Here is an 18,904-nt window from a genome sequence, read left to right as displayed (position 1 = left end):
TGTGGTCGCAACAAATTGCCAGTACGTGGACATGATCACTCACAGCAAGGGGGCGCAGGTTCAAACCCGGCTTGGGTCCTTCTGTGTGAAGTTTGCATGTTCTCCCTGTGTTAGCGTGAGTTTTCTCCGCGTTCCTCCCACAGTCCAAAGACATGCAGTCTGTTAGGTTAATTGTTGACTCTCATTTCCCATAGGTGTGAATGTGAGAGTGAGTGGTTGTTTGTATCTATGTGTCAGCCCTGTGATAGTCTGGCAACCTGTCCAGGGTGTACCCTGCCTTCACCTAATGTCAGCTGGGATCAGCTCCAGCCCTGCCGCGACCCTGAACGGGATTAACGGTTACAGATAATGGATGGATGTTAATATTATAAATAAACAAAAGCTCATTGCCGTACCACCGGCACTGGACCACATATGAACGATTACAACGATGTACAGCGACGACTAGTGGTTTTGAAAGTCGTCTATTCTGTGAAACCCCTTGTTAAAGTAGGTAATTGTATATCACAGTTTTTGTGTATGTACAATGTGCACCAGCGTGACCAAAACAAAAAGTAGATAATAAGATGGTTAATATTCATAGAAATCGACACATTTAACTACTAAAATATTGTCCCCAAATCATACAGCAAAAAAAATACAAAAATACTAATTCTAAATGCTACAAAAAGAAGGATATTTTTCTCACCTTCATGGCAGTACCTCCCCCTGTAGCTGGTATTGACACAGTCACAGAGGACCTCTCCTTGGCTGACAGAGCACAGGCCTTTGTTGCCGCACGGGGAATGTGTGGCACATATGTACTCCAAATCACTATGAACAGCTTGGCCATCCAACAGTAATGGTAGTGCCTCCCCCAGTTTCAAATTGGCTATAAGGCCCCGGAATGGCGGCTCGTATTTAACGGTGCTAGACGTCAGGGCGGAGAGACGAACGTCAGGTGAAATCCCCCCTACGTAGAGGTCACTGGCCACCACCATCTCTTTCCTCTTGGACTTCACCTCGGCCACTTTCTCCTCGTTATCCACCACCAGCCTGGTCTCTCTGTAGTTCCGAGAGAGGAGGACTCTGTGCCAGCGCAGGTCGTCGATTCGCGTCTCCGTGTGCAGGGAGGCTGGTTCGGCGCAGTGGATGGTGAAACGCATGTGGAGTCTCCCATCTGCGATCAGGAGCTCCAGGAAGTCGCAGTTCCCTCCGTCGTCCAGATAGAGCACCAGGGCTTTGCTGACATTGGTATTCAGAATAAAGCTGAGCTCACCTGTTGCTTTGGCGTCCCACTGGCCGTAGCGTGTCCACTGACCAGGAACGCCCTCATATTCCAAAGCTACTGCTGTTAGCACCAACCCGGCTAACAGCAGTAACCAGGAAGCCTTGCCTTTACACCTGCCCATGATGGTTACTATCCACAGCTACTGACTCCCCTGTGGTCTCTAATTATTCATATGAATCCAACAGAGCTGCGAGGAAGAAAAGTTATCTAGTGTCTACACTTCTTTTGTTATATCACCCTAAAATTTGCAGAAATAAGGCTGCAGCTCCCACATGCAGTAAATGAGTTTCTTTAGCCTTGACTGTCTATCTTGATTCTTTTTGCCATCTCTCCATGGGCGACACGTGACAGAGTGAACAAACGAGGCACATTGCAGAACACCTTGCGTCTACTTTGGATCGGCTGAGAAGGAGAACAAACAACACAAGTGATCCACAATGCTGTGCGCTTCCTCGTCTTCGCCATCCAGTGTCTTGGCCGCCATCCAGCGCTGTTTCCTGTCAGTTCTCCATGGGTTAGCTAGGCATGCAGCTTAGGTACAGCCTCCAATCTCCTCAGCTTCCCAACATCCTAAGACATAAAAGAAGAACCCGTGATGAATAGCTGGAAAGATCAACAACAATTGATTGTGCAAAAAAAAAGAGATAAATAATCTACAGTCACTATGAATGATGTGGAAAATTGATTACAAAATCTAACAAATCATTAAAATGGCACAGAGGGAAACATGGAAATGAGCGTGATGGAGAAGTTTAATTGTTTGGAGGATTTCAGCATTCAGCAATGGTTTACATTTTCACTTCAACAAAGGCTGCTGCTTGTCATTAAGATCATGGCTACATCTTAGATATTCCAAAAACAGGCCATCTCATCACGAAGTAGCATCTCTATCCTAACGCTCCACCTCATGTCTTAGCATCCACGCAGAAACAGAGGGTCTCACTGGTTCGCTGAGACCTGTGCTGTTTTCCAAAAGCTGCCGGAAAACCGCCTGTTTCGTAAGCACCCCCACAGATGTTTTTGGTACGATCCATGGCCTCACTAACTTCAGTGGTGTTGAGCCCCTTAAGCCCCCTGCGCTCCCTGGGATCAAGCTAAGACATTACAGCTAAACAACACATGCAGGCCAGAGGCTGGGAGTGATGAAAAGGAAGAGGAAGAGGTCTGTGTTAGAAACAAACAAACAAACAGAAAATCCAATACTCTGTGATAACAACAGAGGTTGCGCCTCCCAGGCCTAAGGATGCAAACAAAGTTATGCATCCGTCTTTGGCTGAAATGGGAACCTGGCCTGTTTATTATCACCATTCAGAAAAGGCTGTAAACTACAACTGGTGTCCAGTCATCCTGTGGAATTATGTCCAGGGAAACTACATATATTCTGACAGACAACATTTGTATTCAAAGTATGATGGCGGCGTTTATTTATCTTTTCATTATTAACAATTTCCCTACAGAGAGCAAAGCCAATAATGAATTTATTCTACAGACAAGTGCTGTCTGTGTAGCCACGGCCTGTTATAGCTTGTGCCTCTGTGCCAAACAACTCCACTGCTGCTGTCCAAAACCTATTAAAAACACATAAAAGAGCTATATCGTTGTGTGATCCAATTAAGTGATCAAAAACAAAATCAGCAGCTGTAATCTATTACAAACAATTTGCACAAAAGAGTGGAACAACACTGATAGAACTCAATGATGCCTATAATACTGCATGGTATACATCACACATCTGATCAAACTCGCAACATGCTTGATTTAGAAAGCAGGGGATACACTGAACATTGAGCTCTTAACATTCACAAAACTAATGTAATGCCCATCCAGACTGCTTGGCCCCCAGATGTTCTGCTTGCAGCATTGTCGAGAGTGCGATATGGTTGCTCGTACCCGCCAAGTGTGAAGCTGATTGGATGAACGGTTCTCAAGATATGCGAAATTCCTTGCTTTATAGTTAGATGTACCAAAGTCACCCTGTCTCCTAAGAAAGAGAAAGGAATACAAATACTGTAGCAGTTTACATACAGGCTATTGATCCATTCAGATCCAATCAATCAGTCTACAATAAATACAAACTACTGTAAATAATATGTCAGGTTAAAGCTTTGGGGTTTGCAATGAAACACAAAAAAGACCTAATTTGTCTGAAAGCAAGACATAATCTTTATGTTATATTACACAGAGTTCTTTCTTATTTATAGGCCTCTCTCAACTAGGATCAGAGGCATTTCATGCAAGTTTGGCCCAATTTCATCTCCGCCACAGAGAGAAATATAATATGTGTTGGAGTCTGCAGGGAATTACAGTCTCTATTGGGCCTCCTGCTGATGAGGGACTGCCACAGTCTGGTTTACTCGCTTAAGGTAGATGTCGCAAGAAAAGAGTGCATCACAGCAAATAAATCAAAGTTTCTCCTCAAAGTCAGAAAGCTCCAGGCTGAGAGAAAACCCTTCTGATAGACGGGGTTTATCATGGGAATAGCTGTATCCTGGAAGGTCATAAAAAAACTGACACCTTCTTCACAGGATGAATTGCAATTTGCCAGGGTCAGGTACGGTGTGTGAAATGATTCTCAGAACCTGTCACAGCTGTAGATATGTGGTCGGCTCCAGGTTGCTTTGAGTCAAACAAATAACACATTAGTATTATTAGTATGCACAAAGACAAGGAGGCATGTGGTGCTTTCGGCTTCATGTCCTCGCCACATGATGACTGTTTTGCTGCAGCTCCCATTAAGATGCTCATTAAGAGAAACTTGGGCTCATAATTGCACCATAACGTGGGAGCAGATATATCCACATGGGTGATGATGATAAATAACATACTAATAATATGCAGCATATAACAAGTGCACAGTATGCCAACCTTATTTACAGACACTAGAATTGCATTGCTAGGAAAGCTTAAGGTCAAGTTTATTTTCAGTCGCAATGAGCTGACATGAGGTGAAATAGGGCCTCATTTAAAACTGTGAAATATTCTATATAGATATTCATGTTTACATAGCCATATCAACTGCACAGCAGAGTGTGCAAACCCACATTTGTTTAAAAATAAGATCTAATATTGAAACAAGACTGATTACACCCCTTAAAACTCCAGTGTTTTGTTTGTATCCTTTATTCTTCTACATCTGTTTTGTTTTCATCTTTGAAATCCCCCATGTTTTCAGTAGTCATCACCCACTTCTGGTTTTTTTTTTTTGCTTACATCAATTTCACAAACACTCCGAATATCTCAGGGACTATTAGGCTTACACACACAGGCCAGATGAAACATACAAACCCCTGTTTCCCAACGGGGCTTTGTGATGCTAGTCTGGCAATGTTGTTTCTCTGCACTTCTAAAAAAAAAAAAAAACATTTAACCTGATTCAGTACAAATCTTGAGCTCAAGTAGGCCTTGTTATGGGATTTTGGAAGGAAGTGTTGATTTTTAACCCCTACGAACATTCAGACTTTTATAGGAAATTCTATATCACAGTAACACTGATAAATATTTTGTAGCTTTCAAAAATGCACTGCTATAGAAGGAAAAAGGAAAATGTTCAACTGACTACATTTTAGTTTAGTAGGGGTGAGAATCACCAGAGGCCACATGATACAATATTATCACGATATTTAAGTCAAGATACGATGATATTGTGATTTTAAACATTTTGCGACATGAGTATTGCGATAAGATATATTGAGATTTATTACCTTTTTTCAACTGCAAATTATGCAGTTTGTCAACATCTAATAAGATACAGTTTTCACTCTGTTCATCTCAGAGTTTTCATTCACATATCTTGAGGTGAGAGGTCAAGGGACCCCTTTGAAAATGACCATGCAATATTGCCATGCTAGGACTGCCAGTCGATTAATTTTTTATCTGTTCAAAATGTACCTTAAATGGAGATTTGCCAAGTATTTAATACTATTATCAACATTGGAGTGGGCAAATATGCTTGCTTTATACAAATGTATGTATATATTTATTATTGGAAATCAATTAAAAACACAAAACAATGACATATTGTCCAGAAACCCTCATTTAGCATAAAAAATATGCTCAAATCATAACATGGCAAACTCGAGCCCAACAGGCAGCAGCAGCTGTCAGTGTGTCAGTGTGCTGACTTGACTATGACTTGCTCAAAACTGCATGTGATTATCATAAAGTGGGCATGTCTGTAAAGGGGATTTTTACAGACATTTTCATTCACATATCTTGAGGCCAGAGGTCAAGGGACCCCCTTGAAAATGGCCATGCCAGTTTTTTCCTCGCCAAAAATTAGTGCAAGTTCGGAGTGTTATGTAACCGACCTTGTTCTTCACGATAAGCTTGTATGACATGGTTGGTACCAATGGATTCCTAAGGTTTTCTAGTTTCATATGATATCTTCACTCTAGCTTTAAAGCCTGCTACGCCCTCCGAAACATCTATTGCGTTAAAACGTTAAAGGAATGAGTGGTGTTAAAACAAATTTGTGTTAACGCGTTATCGCGTTAAATTTGACAGCCCTAATAATAAAAGATCAACACTTGACGTCCGTGTATCAATACAATATTGCCACGCAAAATATCGCAATATGCTGTACTGATTTTTTCCCCCACCCCTACTGTTTAGCCTACTGAATTGATGGCACTGGTATAATACTGAGTGACTCTTAAAAAAAAGTAATAACAATACAGTTAAATATATAGTAGGGAGCTCAAATTGGGGCCCTCGGTGTGTGTGTGGTCCCGGGGTCAGCCGCTCCCCTCTCCACATAGGACTCACTATTGATCACACAATAACGTTATCAACCATATAAGTAAGGTGTTTACAGTTATGCTTGTTATTATGAAATATAACACTGTCTCCTCTACATTTAATGGATTTTCTCACTGAGTAACATGCTGTTTCTTCATTAATAACAACAGGCCAATTACCCATCATGGTCAGAATCTGGCTGGGGGACACAAGGGGTGGCCAATTAATCTCATTTCATTAGGGGCCTGTTCCAATGCCGTCAGCCCCCCTGACACACACTGCTGTGTATCCTCCGCCATTGAAAAATACCTGAAATTAGGAATTTAAGCAGGTCTGTTGGCCTTGTTGTTGGTTAACTCTGCACAATACAGTGGTTCATTTTTCACCTGCCCCATATTTTACTGCTTTATCTGCTGTAATGCTGTAATAGTACAGCACTTTGTATTATAACATCCCACACTGCAAGAATTCAGATTGTATCATGACTGTTAACAACTGCATACATGGACTTACATACACCTAGCATCTAACATCTGGGTTCAAGGTATATCAATGTCAATCTTTAGAACATATACGCGAACAGTGATACATTCTTTCTTTTGTAAATGATATGCACAATGGTGATTCTGAAAATGCCATCCATATACAATCACAGCACTGTTTTATGTACCGCCGTCCCGAATCTACGACTATATTCGATGTATCACCCACCCCTAGTTAGACATCTCCGTCTAACAGTAAAATCTACCCTGGCCATGTTGTAAAATTCTAGTGCTACTGTAGATGCTATTGTGCTCAAGGGGGAAGAACTTAATGACAAAAGAGGCAGTAGATCAGATATGATTATTTAAATCTATAAAAGATTTGAGGTTGTATTGGCATATATGTGACACGGCCAAAGTGTAGATGGACAAATCACTTAACCTTTATGTTACCAAAGACTGTATGTAAGAAGAGGATGTATTCAATGTGACGTCACCCATTGGTTTGTGGACTGCTGTTCGACATTTAGGCCATCGGCAATTTTGTTTTTTGCAACCAGAAGCGACACGATAGGGTGGAGCCAAGTACAACCGAATGCTGACATGACATTTTTAGGTGACCGAAAATGTTATAACTAACTTTTATGAACAGAGAACACACTGTGAAAGGGATAAAGTTCTAAAATGAAAACACGGACAACTCCCAGACTAAACAACGCCGTAGGAGCGACCAGTCAATCAAAAGGTAGTCACACCCTAAAGCATAACCTGCTTTATGGTCTATTTGACTCTAAATGGGATCATAATTTACTAAATGAACATCATGCTGTATTGAAGAAGACTTGAAACTAGCATTGAGACCATAAACTCATGTTTACAATGTTTACTGAGGTAATAAATCAAGTGAGAAGTAGGGTCATTTTCCCATAGACTTCTGTACAATCAGACTATTTTTGCAACCAGAGGAGTCGCCCCCTGTTGGCTATTAGAAAAAATGCTAATTTAAGGCACTTCTGCATTGGCTTCACTTTTCAGACCAGACGGTTGCCCACAAGCAGTTACATTTCATTGTGAATTTAAATTTAAATATTTTAGAATATGTTCATAGACAAGTATATTATACTTATACAGTATATTACTACTTATAAATTGACACTTTTCTTGTGTGGCCCATCCTTACTACACACTCCTGTCCTGTTCCTCTAAAAGGAACAGCGGCTCCTTATAATTTCAGTGCCAAAAGGGAGGCAAAGCCCTTACAGTTGAATAAATGGAACCTTCAGGACTGGCCGCTGACAAAGTGAGACTGGAGAGCTGTCCCTCCTAATACCATTTCAACCATCCAACTTTCTTCGCTCAATCAATATATTCTCTTAAATGGAACATTTTCAGGATCTATCTGTTCAGGACCAGCGTTACACTGCTGAAGTGATTCAGCATGAATGAGCTACTGAGAGTCAACCTGCTACCCTGGGGAAGGACAGAGGGGCAGGCAGCGGAGCCGCAGGTTCAACAGTTACTGATAGTGCATGTGCAGAAATCACACAGACTCAACGCTGCAGGAAATGAACAGTTTTTGCTTGAATCCATGGCTGACATCGAACAACAGGGATCGCAGTGTGACACTCAGTAACGTTTCAGTGAACACAGTGAGTGATCTTAAAGTACCGCTCTGTAGAATCAAGTGGATAAACAGGTGGGAGAGAAAAACAGGAAGTGCACAGTGGACCAAATGACAAGTATGCTTGATGAATCTGATGATATCAGCAATAATTAATTGTTATAATAGAATATGCGTGCAGGATTATGTGACCATGTTTCTATGTGCTACTGTGGCAATAACGGTATGTACTTTATGTTATAACACTGTTTAAAATACAGTTTGATTTAATCATATATGATGTAATAATTTAATGTTGCAGAGGCAATTTAGAGTAAGCTGTTTGACTAGGCGGTCTTCTTGTCTTGCAGCAGGTTCTAGGCTTACATTGTAGAGGAATGCAGCGTTCGTAACCAATGTACCACATGGTAATTGTTCACCAGCTGTTTAGCTCTATTCTTTCCACACATCAATTTTCCTATTAGAGGGCCAGTGGAGGTCTCTAAATGGAGCCTGCAAGACTTTAAAAGCAATTCCAGTAGTAGGCCTATAGGAGCGAACGAAAGGAGAACCACGTTCAATATGCACGCCCAATCTACTTGAGGCATTGGTCTGTCACGGGTCTGTGCATTGAGTAAAAGTTGTTCTGCAGGTAACGACTTCCCACCACTCCTCTGTAATCCTTTACCCCCTCAACCTCAGTGCTCACAGTCTGAGTGATGCTCGAAGCACAACAGGGCATGTTGGGGATAGCTACCATGGTGAGGTTTACATTTCTAATGATATATATATAATATAATACAGAAATATCCTGATAGGTTGAGACACAGCTCCTGATTAACTCTCAAGCAACTACATCAGCTATATCTATGATATAATACAGAAATAACCTCTGATAGGTTGAGACACAGCTCTTGATTAACTCTCAAGCAACTACATCAGCTGTTACTGTACCTCAAGATTTTGCAATAAACTTTTTATAGAAGAGGAGCCATCCCATCTTGTTGTGAACGATCCAATCTACCCCTGAATTTTCCATGATGCCATATGAACGTACTTTTGTTTTCCCGGTGTTCTTCAATGTACAATTTATGTACTATCATTAGTGGTGTAATGGACCATAATTGATCCGTGATCCGTACGGATCCCGTCCCACGGTTTGGCATGCATGTGAACTGCGGATTAATTACATAGTTTAACCATCATTGTATGAAATAAAGTTTTACTGCCAATCGTTGTTGGACGATATTCAGTAAAAATATGTGATCCGGAGATTGGCATTAACACTTTATAGTTGCTGACCTCTGATAATGCCACATTGTGAACAACAAATCCGTGTTGAAATCGTCAGAAGCACCGCAGCTAACAGCTAACGTACGGAGGGTCCATTGAGTTACATTATGGTGCGTTGCGAAGGTAAATTCTAACATTATCATGATGTGTTCCAATGTAATCTTGTAAAACTGTGCTAGAAACTTGAATAAATACAGTTGTTTGAAGGAGAGGTTTTCACAGCAATATAAAATACATAATAGAGAGGGAATTATGACCTTCCTAACACAAGCTCTAAGAAACTTATAATACATTTTATTTACATTTTCTTATAAATGATAATACAATTTTTTTTTTCTAATCATTTGAATTGTGTGTTTTTATGCAAATAACCACTATAGATAAATTACTACAACAAAGTCAAAGTTAAATTTAACAACAACAAAAACTCTCTGTATTGGCCGGTATGGCTCATCAACGATCGTCAGTCTGTATCTGGGGCCAAAAAACGTGATTGGGGTATCTCTAAAAGTTACATTTGCTCCATTTTTTTTACCTGTTGATCCGACCCGTGACTCAAAACCGTGATACGATCCAAACCATGAGTTTTGCGATCCTTTGCACCCCTAACTATCATACTAACTTTGAATTGGCAAACTTTTTCTGGATAAACTGGAAGATTATGCTGTTGGATTATTTTTGAGTTTTGTTGGTCAAACATGGACATGACAAACATGGCCAATTAATAAACTTTCAACAGTCGGTTATCTTCATGTGCTTATAATATTGGAGATATACTTGCTGTCATATAACCGTTCTATGCTTCCCAAATTCAAGCGTTTTGTAGGATTTTTTGTCTTCTGAGTGAGACATCATAGAAAATGGTACAGTCTGTTAAAGCACTCAAAAGCATTTCAATTCAAACAAGAAAAGAGCTTATTACCATTAATCATGGATGGAAACAATGGCTGCAATAATGATACACACTTTTAATTAACCAATTTAAAAGTTAAATCTAATTTGGCCTGGTATGGAACAAAGATGGGCCTGACCTACATACACTGAAACATTTTTCTTTGATGGAAACACTGGATTAGAGATTAAAGACATCATCCGTAAAGCGGGTTGCTGCCTTGGAATTTTGTCTCTGAGCTCAAATGGGGTTTTTAAAATCTAATTTTTAAAATCGATTTTTCCTTTTTACTGCTTCAGCATTTTTTAACTTAATGGTAGAGCTGACACAGACAAAAAAAACTGTTTTGCTTTGTTTGCAGGCTCGTAATGAATCATTTATGCATCTGTCTAGTTGCATGTTTTACTAATTACGGAGCATAACTGGGAATTGATTTCTTCAAATAACCCAGAGACACGCATACATGCATGTTTGTTTTAGAGAGGAAGTTTAGAGGGCATGCAAGAGTTCAGAGTCCTGCTGATAATTCAGAATAGAGGTTGACTGGTAAAACATTATCCTGCCTCCAAATCAGTTCATCATTTATTTACTTCTTCATATTTAATCCCAGCTCCCCAGGAGACAGTAGGGTACATCTCCGTTCCCTTAATTGCATCCACGTTTTCCTCCTCTGTGGACAAACATGGAGTACAAAGATAGTCATGAATCTTTGAAATAACAGACCTAATGATAGTCATCATGAATGTAGTTGAGGAACTGTAGTTCTTCCACAGAAGACTCTTGGTCAGCACACTGAGAGGTACTGATGCATAGCAGACAAAGAGAATTACCAGGAGATTTTCAATGCTCCACCAAACCTTAAGTCCACAGCATGTCAGCATGTTGGCCTTCAAAAGAAAAAATGGTCAAATTGTATTCGATTTGCATAGTTTGGACTTTACAGAAATTGCAAGCACAGCGAGAATGCTAATAATCTTTCCACCACCTTTCAAATAAGTGACACATTATTCTTTTTTCTTCATGTTGTATTGTACATGTATTGTATTGTTGTACTACCCAGAGTAGATAAATACAGGACAGACAGACAGACAGAAGCCCATCAAGGCTTTTAAAGCCATCAACACCAACACAGAGTTAAAATTAGGGTGAGGCAGCTCGATACCATAAATTTGATTTGATCTCACTGGCGGGTCACAGTTCGTGTGCCTCAAGGGATGTGCCAAATATGTCTTTGATAGATAGATAGAAGTTTGATAAAAAAACAAACAATTTTGATAATTGATTATTCGTTTCAGTCATGTTTCAAGCATATGATATTAAACTGAATATCTTTGGGTTTTGGACAGTTGATGCAACAAAACAAGTAGTTTGGAGACATTGTCTTGAGCTTAAGGAAACTGGCATTTTTCACTGTTTTGGGAAATTATATAGACAAGGGGTTCTCAAACTTTTTGGGGGCTTACAGGGGAGAAAAACTTCTTAATCACCTTAAACACTGATTAAGCATAATGCTTACTACCATTTTTACTCTTAGATGCCATTGGAACTATTTTTATTATAAAACTTTTCAACCTAAATACTATAAACAGAAACACATTACAATTTGAATCATCTTAAGATAAGATGAGATAATACTTATTATATTATATTAGTACCACAGCGGGGGAATTTGCAATGTTATTGACTGTTAATACCACTTACATACCTTTAAACAGAGGGTGGTTTTATTCAAATTGCATTTGGACTCAACTTGACAGCATTTGTACCCCTACATTTCAAGTATTTCATCTTAAAAGTTTGATTCAGAAAATAGTAGCAGTAGCAAGACAGGCACAGTCCTAATAAATCCAGGCGTTTATATTTACCAGTCTAAAGTTGACTTTCAGTGCTTCAACTTAAAAATAATGAACTTATTGCTGTGTGTCACAATCATATCAGAGATTCTATTGGCCCAAAGCTAAAGTGGGTGGGAGTAATGGACACAATATGTTTGTTTTATTGGCGCAAATGGTCCCCATCTGTAGAAATGCAATTTTTTAATGATACAGCACAATTTTATAATTTATAGCAAATTACTTCACGGACCCCCTGACAGAGTGCTACTGACCTCTAGCCCCACGGACTTTGACAATCATTTATATAGACAAAACAATTAATCGAGAAAATAAACAGCAGATTAACTGATAATTATAACAATTATTATTAAAATATTGTTACCTACATCTTTAAAAGGTAAAATGCGAGATTGGGAGCATTTCTATTGCCTCCGCACGGCTCTCAACATGGCGAAGGCTGAGCCGACGGCTCACAGCTAACGGTGCTAACAGCAGCAACAGTGAAAACAAAAACAACATTGCTGACAGAGCTAACAGTGTTAACTTGGGGGGGGGGGGGGGGGGGGCGCTACACTGCTGCAACAGCGCCGGCGTTATCAGCTGTAACCGCCGTATGAGAGCAGTGCAGAGCGACGGTCGTGAGCTAGCCAATGGGGCACACTCACATGCACTAACATGCACTAACAGCATGTGCAGTCAGCTTGGAGATGTCAACAAAGCACAGAGAAACTCAGATTAAAACACACCCGACATAGAACGACTTCATTCTCTGCACAGGTAGACATCACTCCACTATATCTTTACATTGCAAATAGTTGTTTGATGCTATATTAATGCTATGGGTATCTTATAGAGCCCCTATAAAGGTCTCATATTATGCTCATTTCCAGGTTCATAGATGTATTTTAATGTTGCACTAGAACATTTTTACATGCTGCAATGTTCAAAAAAACCTTTATTCTTCTCATACTGCAGCCTGAGTCTGCCTGCCTCAGAGCCTAATTCAGCCTCTGTCTGAAAACCCCTGATTCACAGCCTGTCTCCTCCCACTCTGCTCTGATTGGTCAGCGTTTTCTGTCAATCAAACGTCCTCAACAACAGACACCCTCCCCGCCCCCCTCAAGGTCTGAGAGCAGGGAGAGAGAAGCAGAAGAGTAAAATAAACTACTTTAAAGTTTATAAACCAGAAACTTCACCCAGCGCACGTTACCGGAGGAATCTGATCAGAAATCGGCGACACATGATGAACATCTGCGGTCCAGATTCCAGGTTTTCCTGACGTTTCTCTCAGGTAAATAATGCTATTTATAGCTCTGTTGGTTAGCTCAGTGTTTACCTTATGCATCAACTCTGTAAACTGTAAACATACACTCTGTTTTACGTCTGTCTTTACAGGTCCATCTGTGAGAAATGACCGACAGAATCATCCCAGAGGAGAGCAGACAGCTGAGAGTAGATAGCTGTGAGCAGATGGGAGATACAGAGCTAACCCGTCAGCATGTAGCTACATGCTAACAGGTTAGCTACATGCTACTGCTATGAGACGGTGTGTAAACACAGCGACCATCAGGGTGGAAAATAGAAGATGTGAAACAGTAGTCAGTTCATTATTTCTGGTAAAAGACACCTGATAAATGTATGGAAGATCAGAGTAATGGTATATTAATTACTGTAGGAGCTGTCTCTGTGTTACCATGACTACAGACCACCGGAGCTTAGTTTACTGTAGTTTACCAGAGCTGAAAGACTTTCTCCTGTACCTGTCAACATAACTGCAGGTAGGATGATTACAAATGCTGTGAATAATTAATATTGTCATCTGTCTACTCAAATAAAGTTTGACTGTGAAACAGAAATGTGTTGTGTTGCTTACAGTCACTACTACCTGTACTCTTCTACATGCATGACATCAAATATGTATAATATATAAATATCACCTGTTTAAACAGTGTAATTACATGAAGCCTTTGTGAAAGAACATGTTATATTTAGATGATGGGAGTACATGAAGCCTGTTCTGCTGGTTCTTGCAGACTAACAGTAGGAGCTACTTTGCTCAAGTTCGGTTGAGGAGGAGAGACAGTGACGCGCTGTGGGGCGGGGTCAGCTACTGAAGGTTCTGCTCTGGTTCGACCAGGAAACCCTTACATGGCTTGCATTTCTCTAATGACGTCAGAAGAGAAGGAAAAAAAGAGAAGTGATTTTCTACACCCATTTCCGGACAAACGGAGCAGGAGAAAACAAGAGAGGATGGTCTTTTATGATACTATGGTGACTTGTAGACACACTGGGGACAGATATTGATGTTTAAAAGACATGGAAAAGTGCATTTTGCATAATAGGTGACCTTTAAGGATTTCGTGTGTGTGTGTGTGTGTGTGTGTGTATTTTTCATGTGTGTACATCAATGCAAATTTATGAGGATAAATAATAACGTATACCATACATGTACAATGGAAATAAAAAATGTTGACTGAAAGCACTAACAATATACAGTAAATATAAGATATAAATATTTTTTTAAAATTCACAAATACAGAATCTTTTTTTTTTTTACATATATAAGCTCACGGAGAACCTGGTCAGTTGAAAAAACAAAAACATTTTAAGCATGAATTCTGCGGCATTGAAAGTAGAGAATATAAATAGGATATGCATGCAAATATAAGCGAGCGCAAGGCAGCAGGGGGTTGTCACTCAAGCGCTGATAGTGCCTGGGGACCTACAGCACTGTTACAAGGACAGCACCCGCCCTCCACCCTGCAGCACCCAGGACGGAGCCACAGAAGGCTGCTCAGCTGTGTGGGATCACTCTAACAAGCTGCTACCTCAGTCTGGCCCAGCTGAAGCTTCTTACACTGTTTACTAGGCGCCTATAAAAGCAGCCTCAGTGAGCTGTGGTCACTGGGTTTTAGGTTGGAATAAATTCTGTATGTGTTCTTCATGCCAGCGACTCCTTAGTGAATCCAGCCTGGAAGAGGAGTTTTATTTAAATTAATTCTATGAGACAACCTCTTATTTCCCCTCCTCCATTTAGATTACCTAAAACTATACTATATAAGAGCTGCGAATGTATCCAAAGTAGAATAAGAAGTTATTCTATGCTCATTGGGCGGAGTGATGGGGCTAAAATCTCTATCACAACATAGAAAATAATGTTTTTCTACTATCAATATGTATCACAATGTAAAGTATGCTAGATATATAAAGCCTAACATGCAATGTAATGATACATATTCCTTGGTTATGATTTAGATGATAGATTTTTGTGTGTATATATATACATACCAATCAGCCAGAACATTAACAACATTATGAACACTGACAAGTGAAGTGAATAACATTGATTATCTCGTTAAAATGGCACCTGGCAGTGGGTGGGATATATTAAGCAGCAAGTCAACATTTTGTCCTTGAAGTTGATGTGATGGAAGCAGAAAAAATGAGCAAGCATAAGGATGTGAGTGACTTCGACAAAGGCCAAATTGTGATGGCTAGACGACTGGGTCAGAGCATCTCCAAAACTGCAGCTCTTGTGGGATGTTCCAGGTCTGCAGTTGTCAGGACCTACCAAAAGTGGTCCAAGGAAGGAAAACCAGTGAACGGGCGACAGGGTCATGGGCGGCCAAAGCTCATTGATGCACTTGGGGAGCGAATGCTGGCCCGTGTTGTCCGATCCAATAGAAGAGCTATTGTAGCTCAAAATGCTGAAAAAGTTAATGCTGGTTCCGATAGAAAGGTGTCAGAACACACAGTGCATCGCAGTTTGTTGCATATGGGGCTGCATAGCCACAGACCAGTCAGGGTGCCCATGCTGTCCTAATGTTACTGTATGGCTGATCATATATATATATATATATCACATTGAGTTACGATGTCACTCAAATTTGATGCAAGATGATATATTTGCCCAGCTCTGTTTGCACATGTGCAAGAAGCTGATTTGTTTTGTTTAATTAAGTTTCAAATTTGTTTTGTTTAATTAAGTTTCATAATCTCATCTGCACAATACCAGTTAAACTCATTTCAATGATCTGTCTGTGACATTATTACAAGCTGTGTCCCATCTCAGGATCCACTTCTTTTGAAGTCCATATTTCAAGGCCGAATACATCACAATAGATCAACCAGGCTGTCTCATTCCAAAGATTTATACCAAATAAGGCCTTAAGGCTTTTACCTTTTAAATATGGAGGACACAACATCCATTTGCAAGTTACTCTGCAGATTATTTTAACTATTTTCCTTGTACAAATACAAAAATCGAACAGGTTTGTACTAAAATTCAGTGAGAAAAGAGAGAAAGAGGGAGAAGTATTGCACCTCGTTTGAAAGCTGAGATTGTCCAACTAAAAATTCAGCTGCAACAGCACTAAGGCAAACATTTTAAAGTGTGATCCAAATCCAGAAAAGCTACTCGGATAATGAATGTTACCTCTGAACCATTTCAAGTTACACCTGGTGTTTCTATAAGTTCTCACCGTCCATGGTGTCCGTATTTTGATTATGTGCTGTTTACTGGGTGCAACATGCAATGCTGTGTGTAGCAACATCCACCATATGTGAAAGGTCATTAGATGAGAATGTAACTTTTTTTTTAGTCTGAAAAATATATTTCTATAGTGTTGAATGTGAATCAACAGAGGATGCATATCAAAGTATAATCTGCCATTACACAATCTCCCCAATGTCAAGAATAATATCTGCATATTCCACAACAACTGAAAAAGTAAACTGTTATTTGACATGGACTTTAGATTAACTAGTAATGCCATAACAAGAGCCTACAGCCATGCTAGTAGCTCTGTGAGGCTGTACTTAGACACAGTGGTAATTTGAGCTAAATGCTAATGTCAGCATGAAAACATGCTCTGAATGACAATGCTAACATGCTGATGTTAAACGGGTATAATGTTTCCTATGTTCATCATCTTAGTTTACTGTGTTAGCATGCTAACATTTGCTACAATAACTAAAGACAAAGTACAGCCAAGGCTGAAGGTACTGTAATGAAGGTCAAAAAACGAAATATACAAATTAACTAATTTGAAATTGTGAAATTTGAATTGTGTAAACTGGCCTGTATCCCCTGTTCTTGTCGTCCTCGTGTTGTTCTGTTAATGTATTGTATTGCATTTTGTCTTGGAATAAAAAAATGTACCTGATGATGGTACTACTGTAGATGGAGAAGTTAAGGGATCACCAAAGTGATTCAAATTTAAGAGGGGACATGCTTGTCTGAACCAAATTTCATGGCAATCCATCTAATAGTTGAGAGATTTCACTCAAAACCACAACAGGAAAAGTCTGTATCATCAAGAATCATCCTCTGTGGACCATGAATATCTGTACAAAATGTCATGGCAATCCAGCCAACAATTGTTGAGATATTCAGTCTGAACCAAAGTGATGGATGGACGGACGGACGGACGGACCGACGGACGGACCGACGGACCGACCGACGGACGGACGGACCAACCAACAGACTTTACCATCCCTACAGACATGATGCTAGAGTGGCTAACAATACAGCTACTAGCATTTTTATTTTGCAGTTATTTCTCATTACAGCTACTTCTATTTATTTATCACAAGTTTTATTGCAGCTCTTCAGATAAAAGCAAATGTCTCGTGAATTTCAACTGTGTTAATACATTACTGTGTTTGACTTGAACCTCCTTTTCATGGTGAATCAAATCAAATCAAATCAATTTATTTTTGTATAGCGTCAAATCACAACAGAAGTTATCTCAAGACGCTTTATATGTAGAGCAGGTCTATGACCGTACACCATAGTTTTGAGACCCAACAGGATCCACCAAGCGCACTGTGGCCAGGAAAAACTCCCCGATTACTGGGAAGAAACCTGGAGCAGAACCGGGCGCAGGGCGGGCGGCCATCTGCCGAGACCGGCTGGGGGGACAGATAGATAGAGTGAGAGAGAGAGAGAGAGATAGAGAGAGAGAGATATAGAAGCAGCCACAATAGCAGTCTAGCAGCTGTAATAACTAATACAAGTAGGGCTGATAACACAAAACCAATAGTGGTGGATGGAAAGAGTGATAATACAACTATCGGAAAGCCAGCACTGTCCAGCATCTCTCCTCAGTACGTCCATGTGTATTGGTGTGGGACGTCCCTGCGATCGATGCCCGTGCATTGGTTCCTGCAGCATCAGCATGCTTGCTGGGAGCTCTTGATGTCTTTGGCAGTGATTGAGAAGTGTTATTCTCCAGGCTGCCACATTGTCATTAGGTGTTGGAAATCCCTCGTTAGCATTGGTAGTCCCTCGTACAGACGTAGTTAATTAGGGATGGTAGCAGTTGATGTCAAGCAGGCACCGACGCGGCAGCAGATGCAGCCACAATACCGGAGACCACCAAGATCCAGGTGAAACCCTGCTCCAAGTGTACCCATGCTCCAGGTATAACCTCACTCCCTGGTGTGATCCCGCTCCAGGTATGACCTCACTCCAGGTGTGACCCCGCTCCACGGTTAGCTGCGAGACAAGGAGGCACAAGGACTCCCGGGAAGGAATGAAGTTAGTAACAACATGGACATGGGACATGAGTATATACAGAAGGAGAGGGGAGCTCAGTGTGTCATAGGAAGTTCCTTATGACAGTGTGTCATAGGAAGTCCCCCGGCAGTCTATGCCTATAGCAGCTTAAGTATAAGCGTTATCAAAGAGGAAAGTCTTTAGCCTACTCTTAAATGTAGAGACGGTGTCTGCCTCCCGGACTGAAACTGGGAGCTGGTTCCAGAGAAGAGGAGCTTGATAGCTGAAGGCTCTGG

At 40.4% G+C, this 18,904-nt stretch overlaps 1 protein-coding gene and 1 long non-coding RNA gene across 10 annotated transcripts in view; one reads left to right on the top strand and one right to left on the bottom strand.

The window, feature by feature from the left end:
• The window catches only part of LOC141752633 (neurexin-2-like), a 204,337-nt gene that overhangs the window by 134,922 nt on the left and 50,511 nt on the right, over positions 1-18,904 (bottom strand). For all 9 annotated transcript variants that reach the window (XM_074610689.1, XM_074610691.1, XM_074610695.1 and 6 more), the window contains exon 2: positions 689-1,840. In XM_074610689.1, coding sequence (XP_074466790.1) covers positions 689-1,391 — 703 coding nt within the window. In that variant the 5' untranslated portion in view covers positions 1,392-1,840. The remainder of the gene's footprint in view (positions 1-688; positions 1,841-18,904) is intronic.
• Positions 12,683-13,965, top strand: LOC141752627 (uncharacterized). Its single transcript, XR_012590278.1, has 2 exons — positions 12,683-13,400; positions 13,505-13,965. It is a non-coding gene; the product is annotated as an uncharacterized LOC141752627 (long non-coding RNA).

The sequence above is a fragment of the Sebastes fasciatus genome, chromosome 16, assembly GCF_043250625.1.
Source record: "Sebastes fasciatus isolate fSebFas1 chromosome 16, fSebFas1.pri, whole genome shotgun sequence".
In the NCBI taxonomy this organism is placed as follows: Eukaryota; Metazoa; Chordata; class Actinopteri; order Perciformes; family Sebastidae; genus Sebastes; species Sebastes fasciatus.
This window is presented reverse-complemented; position numbering and strand designations above follow the sequence as displayed.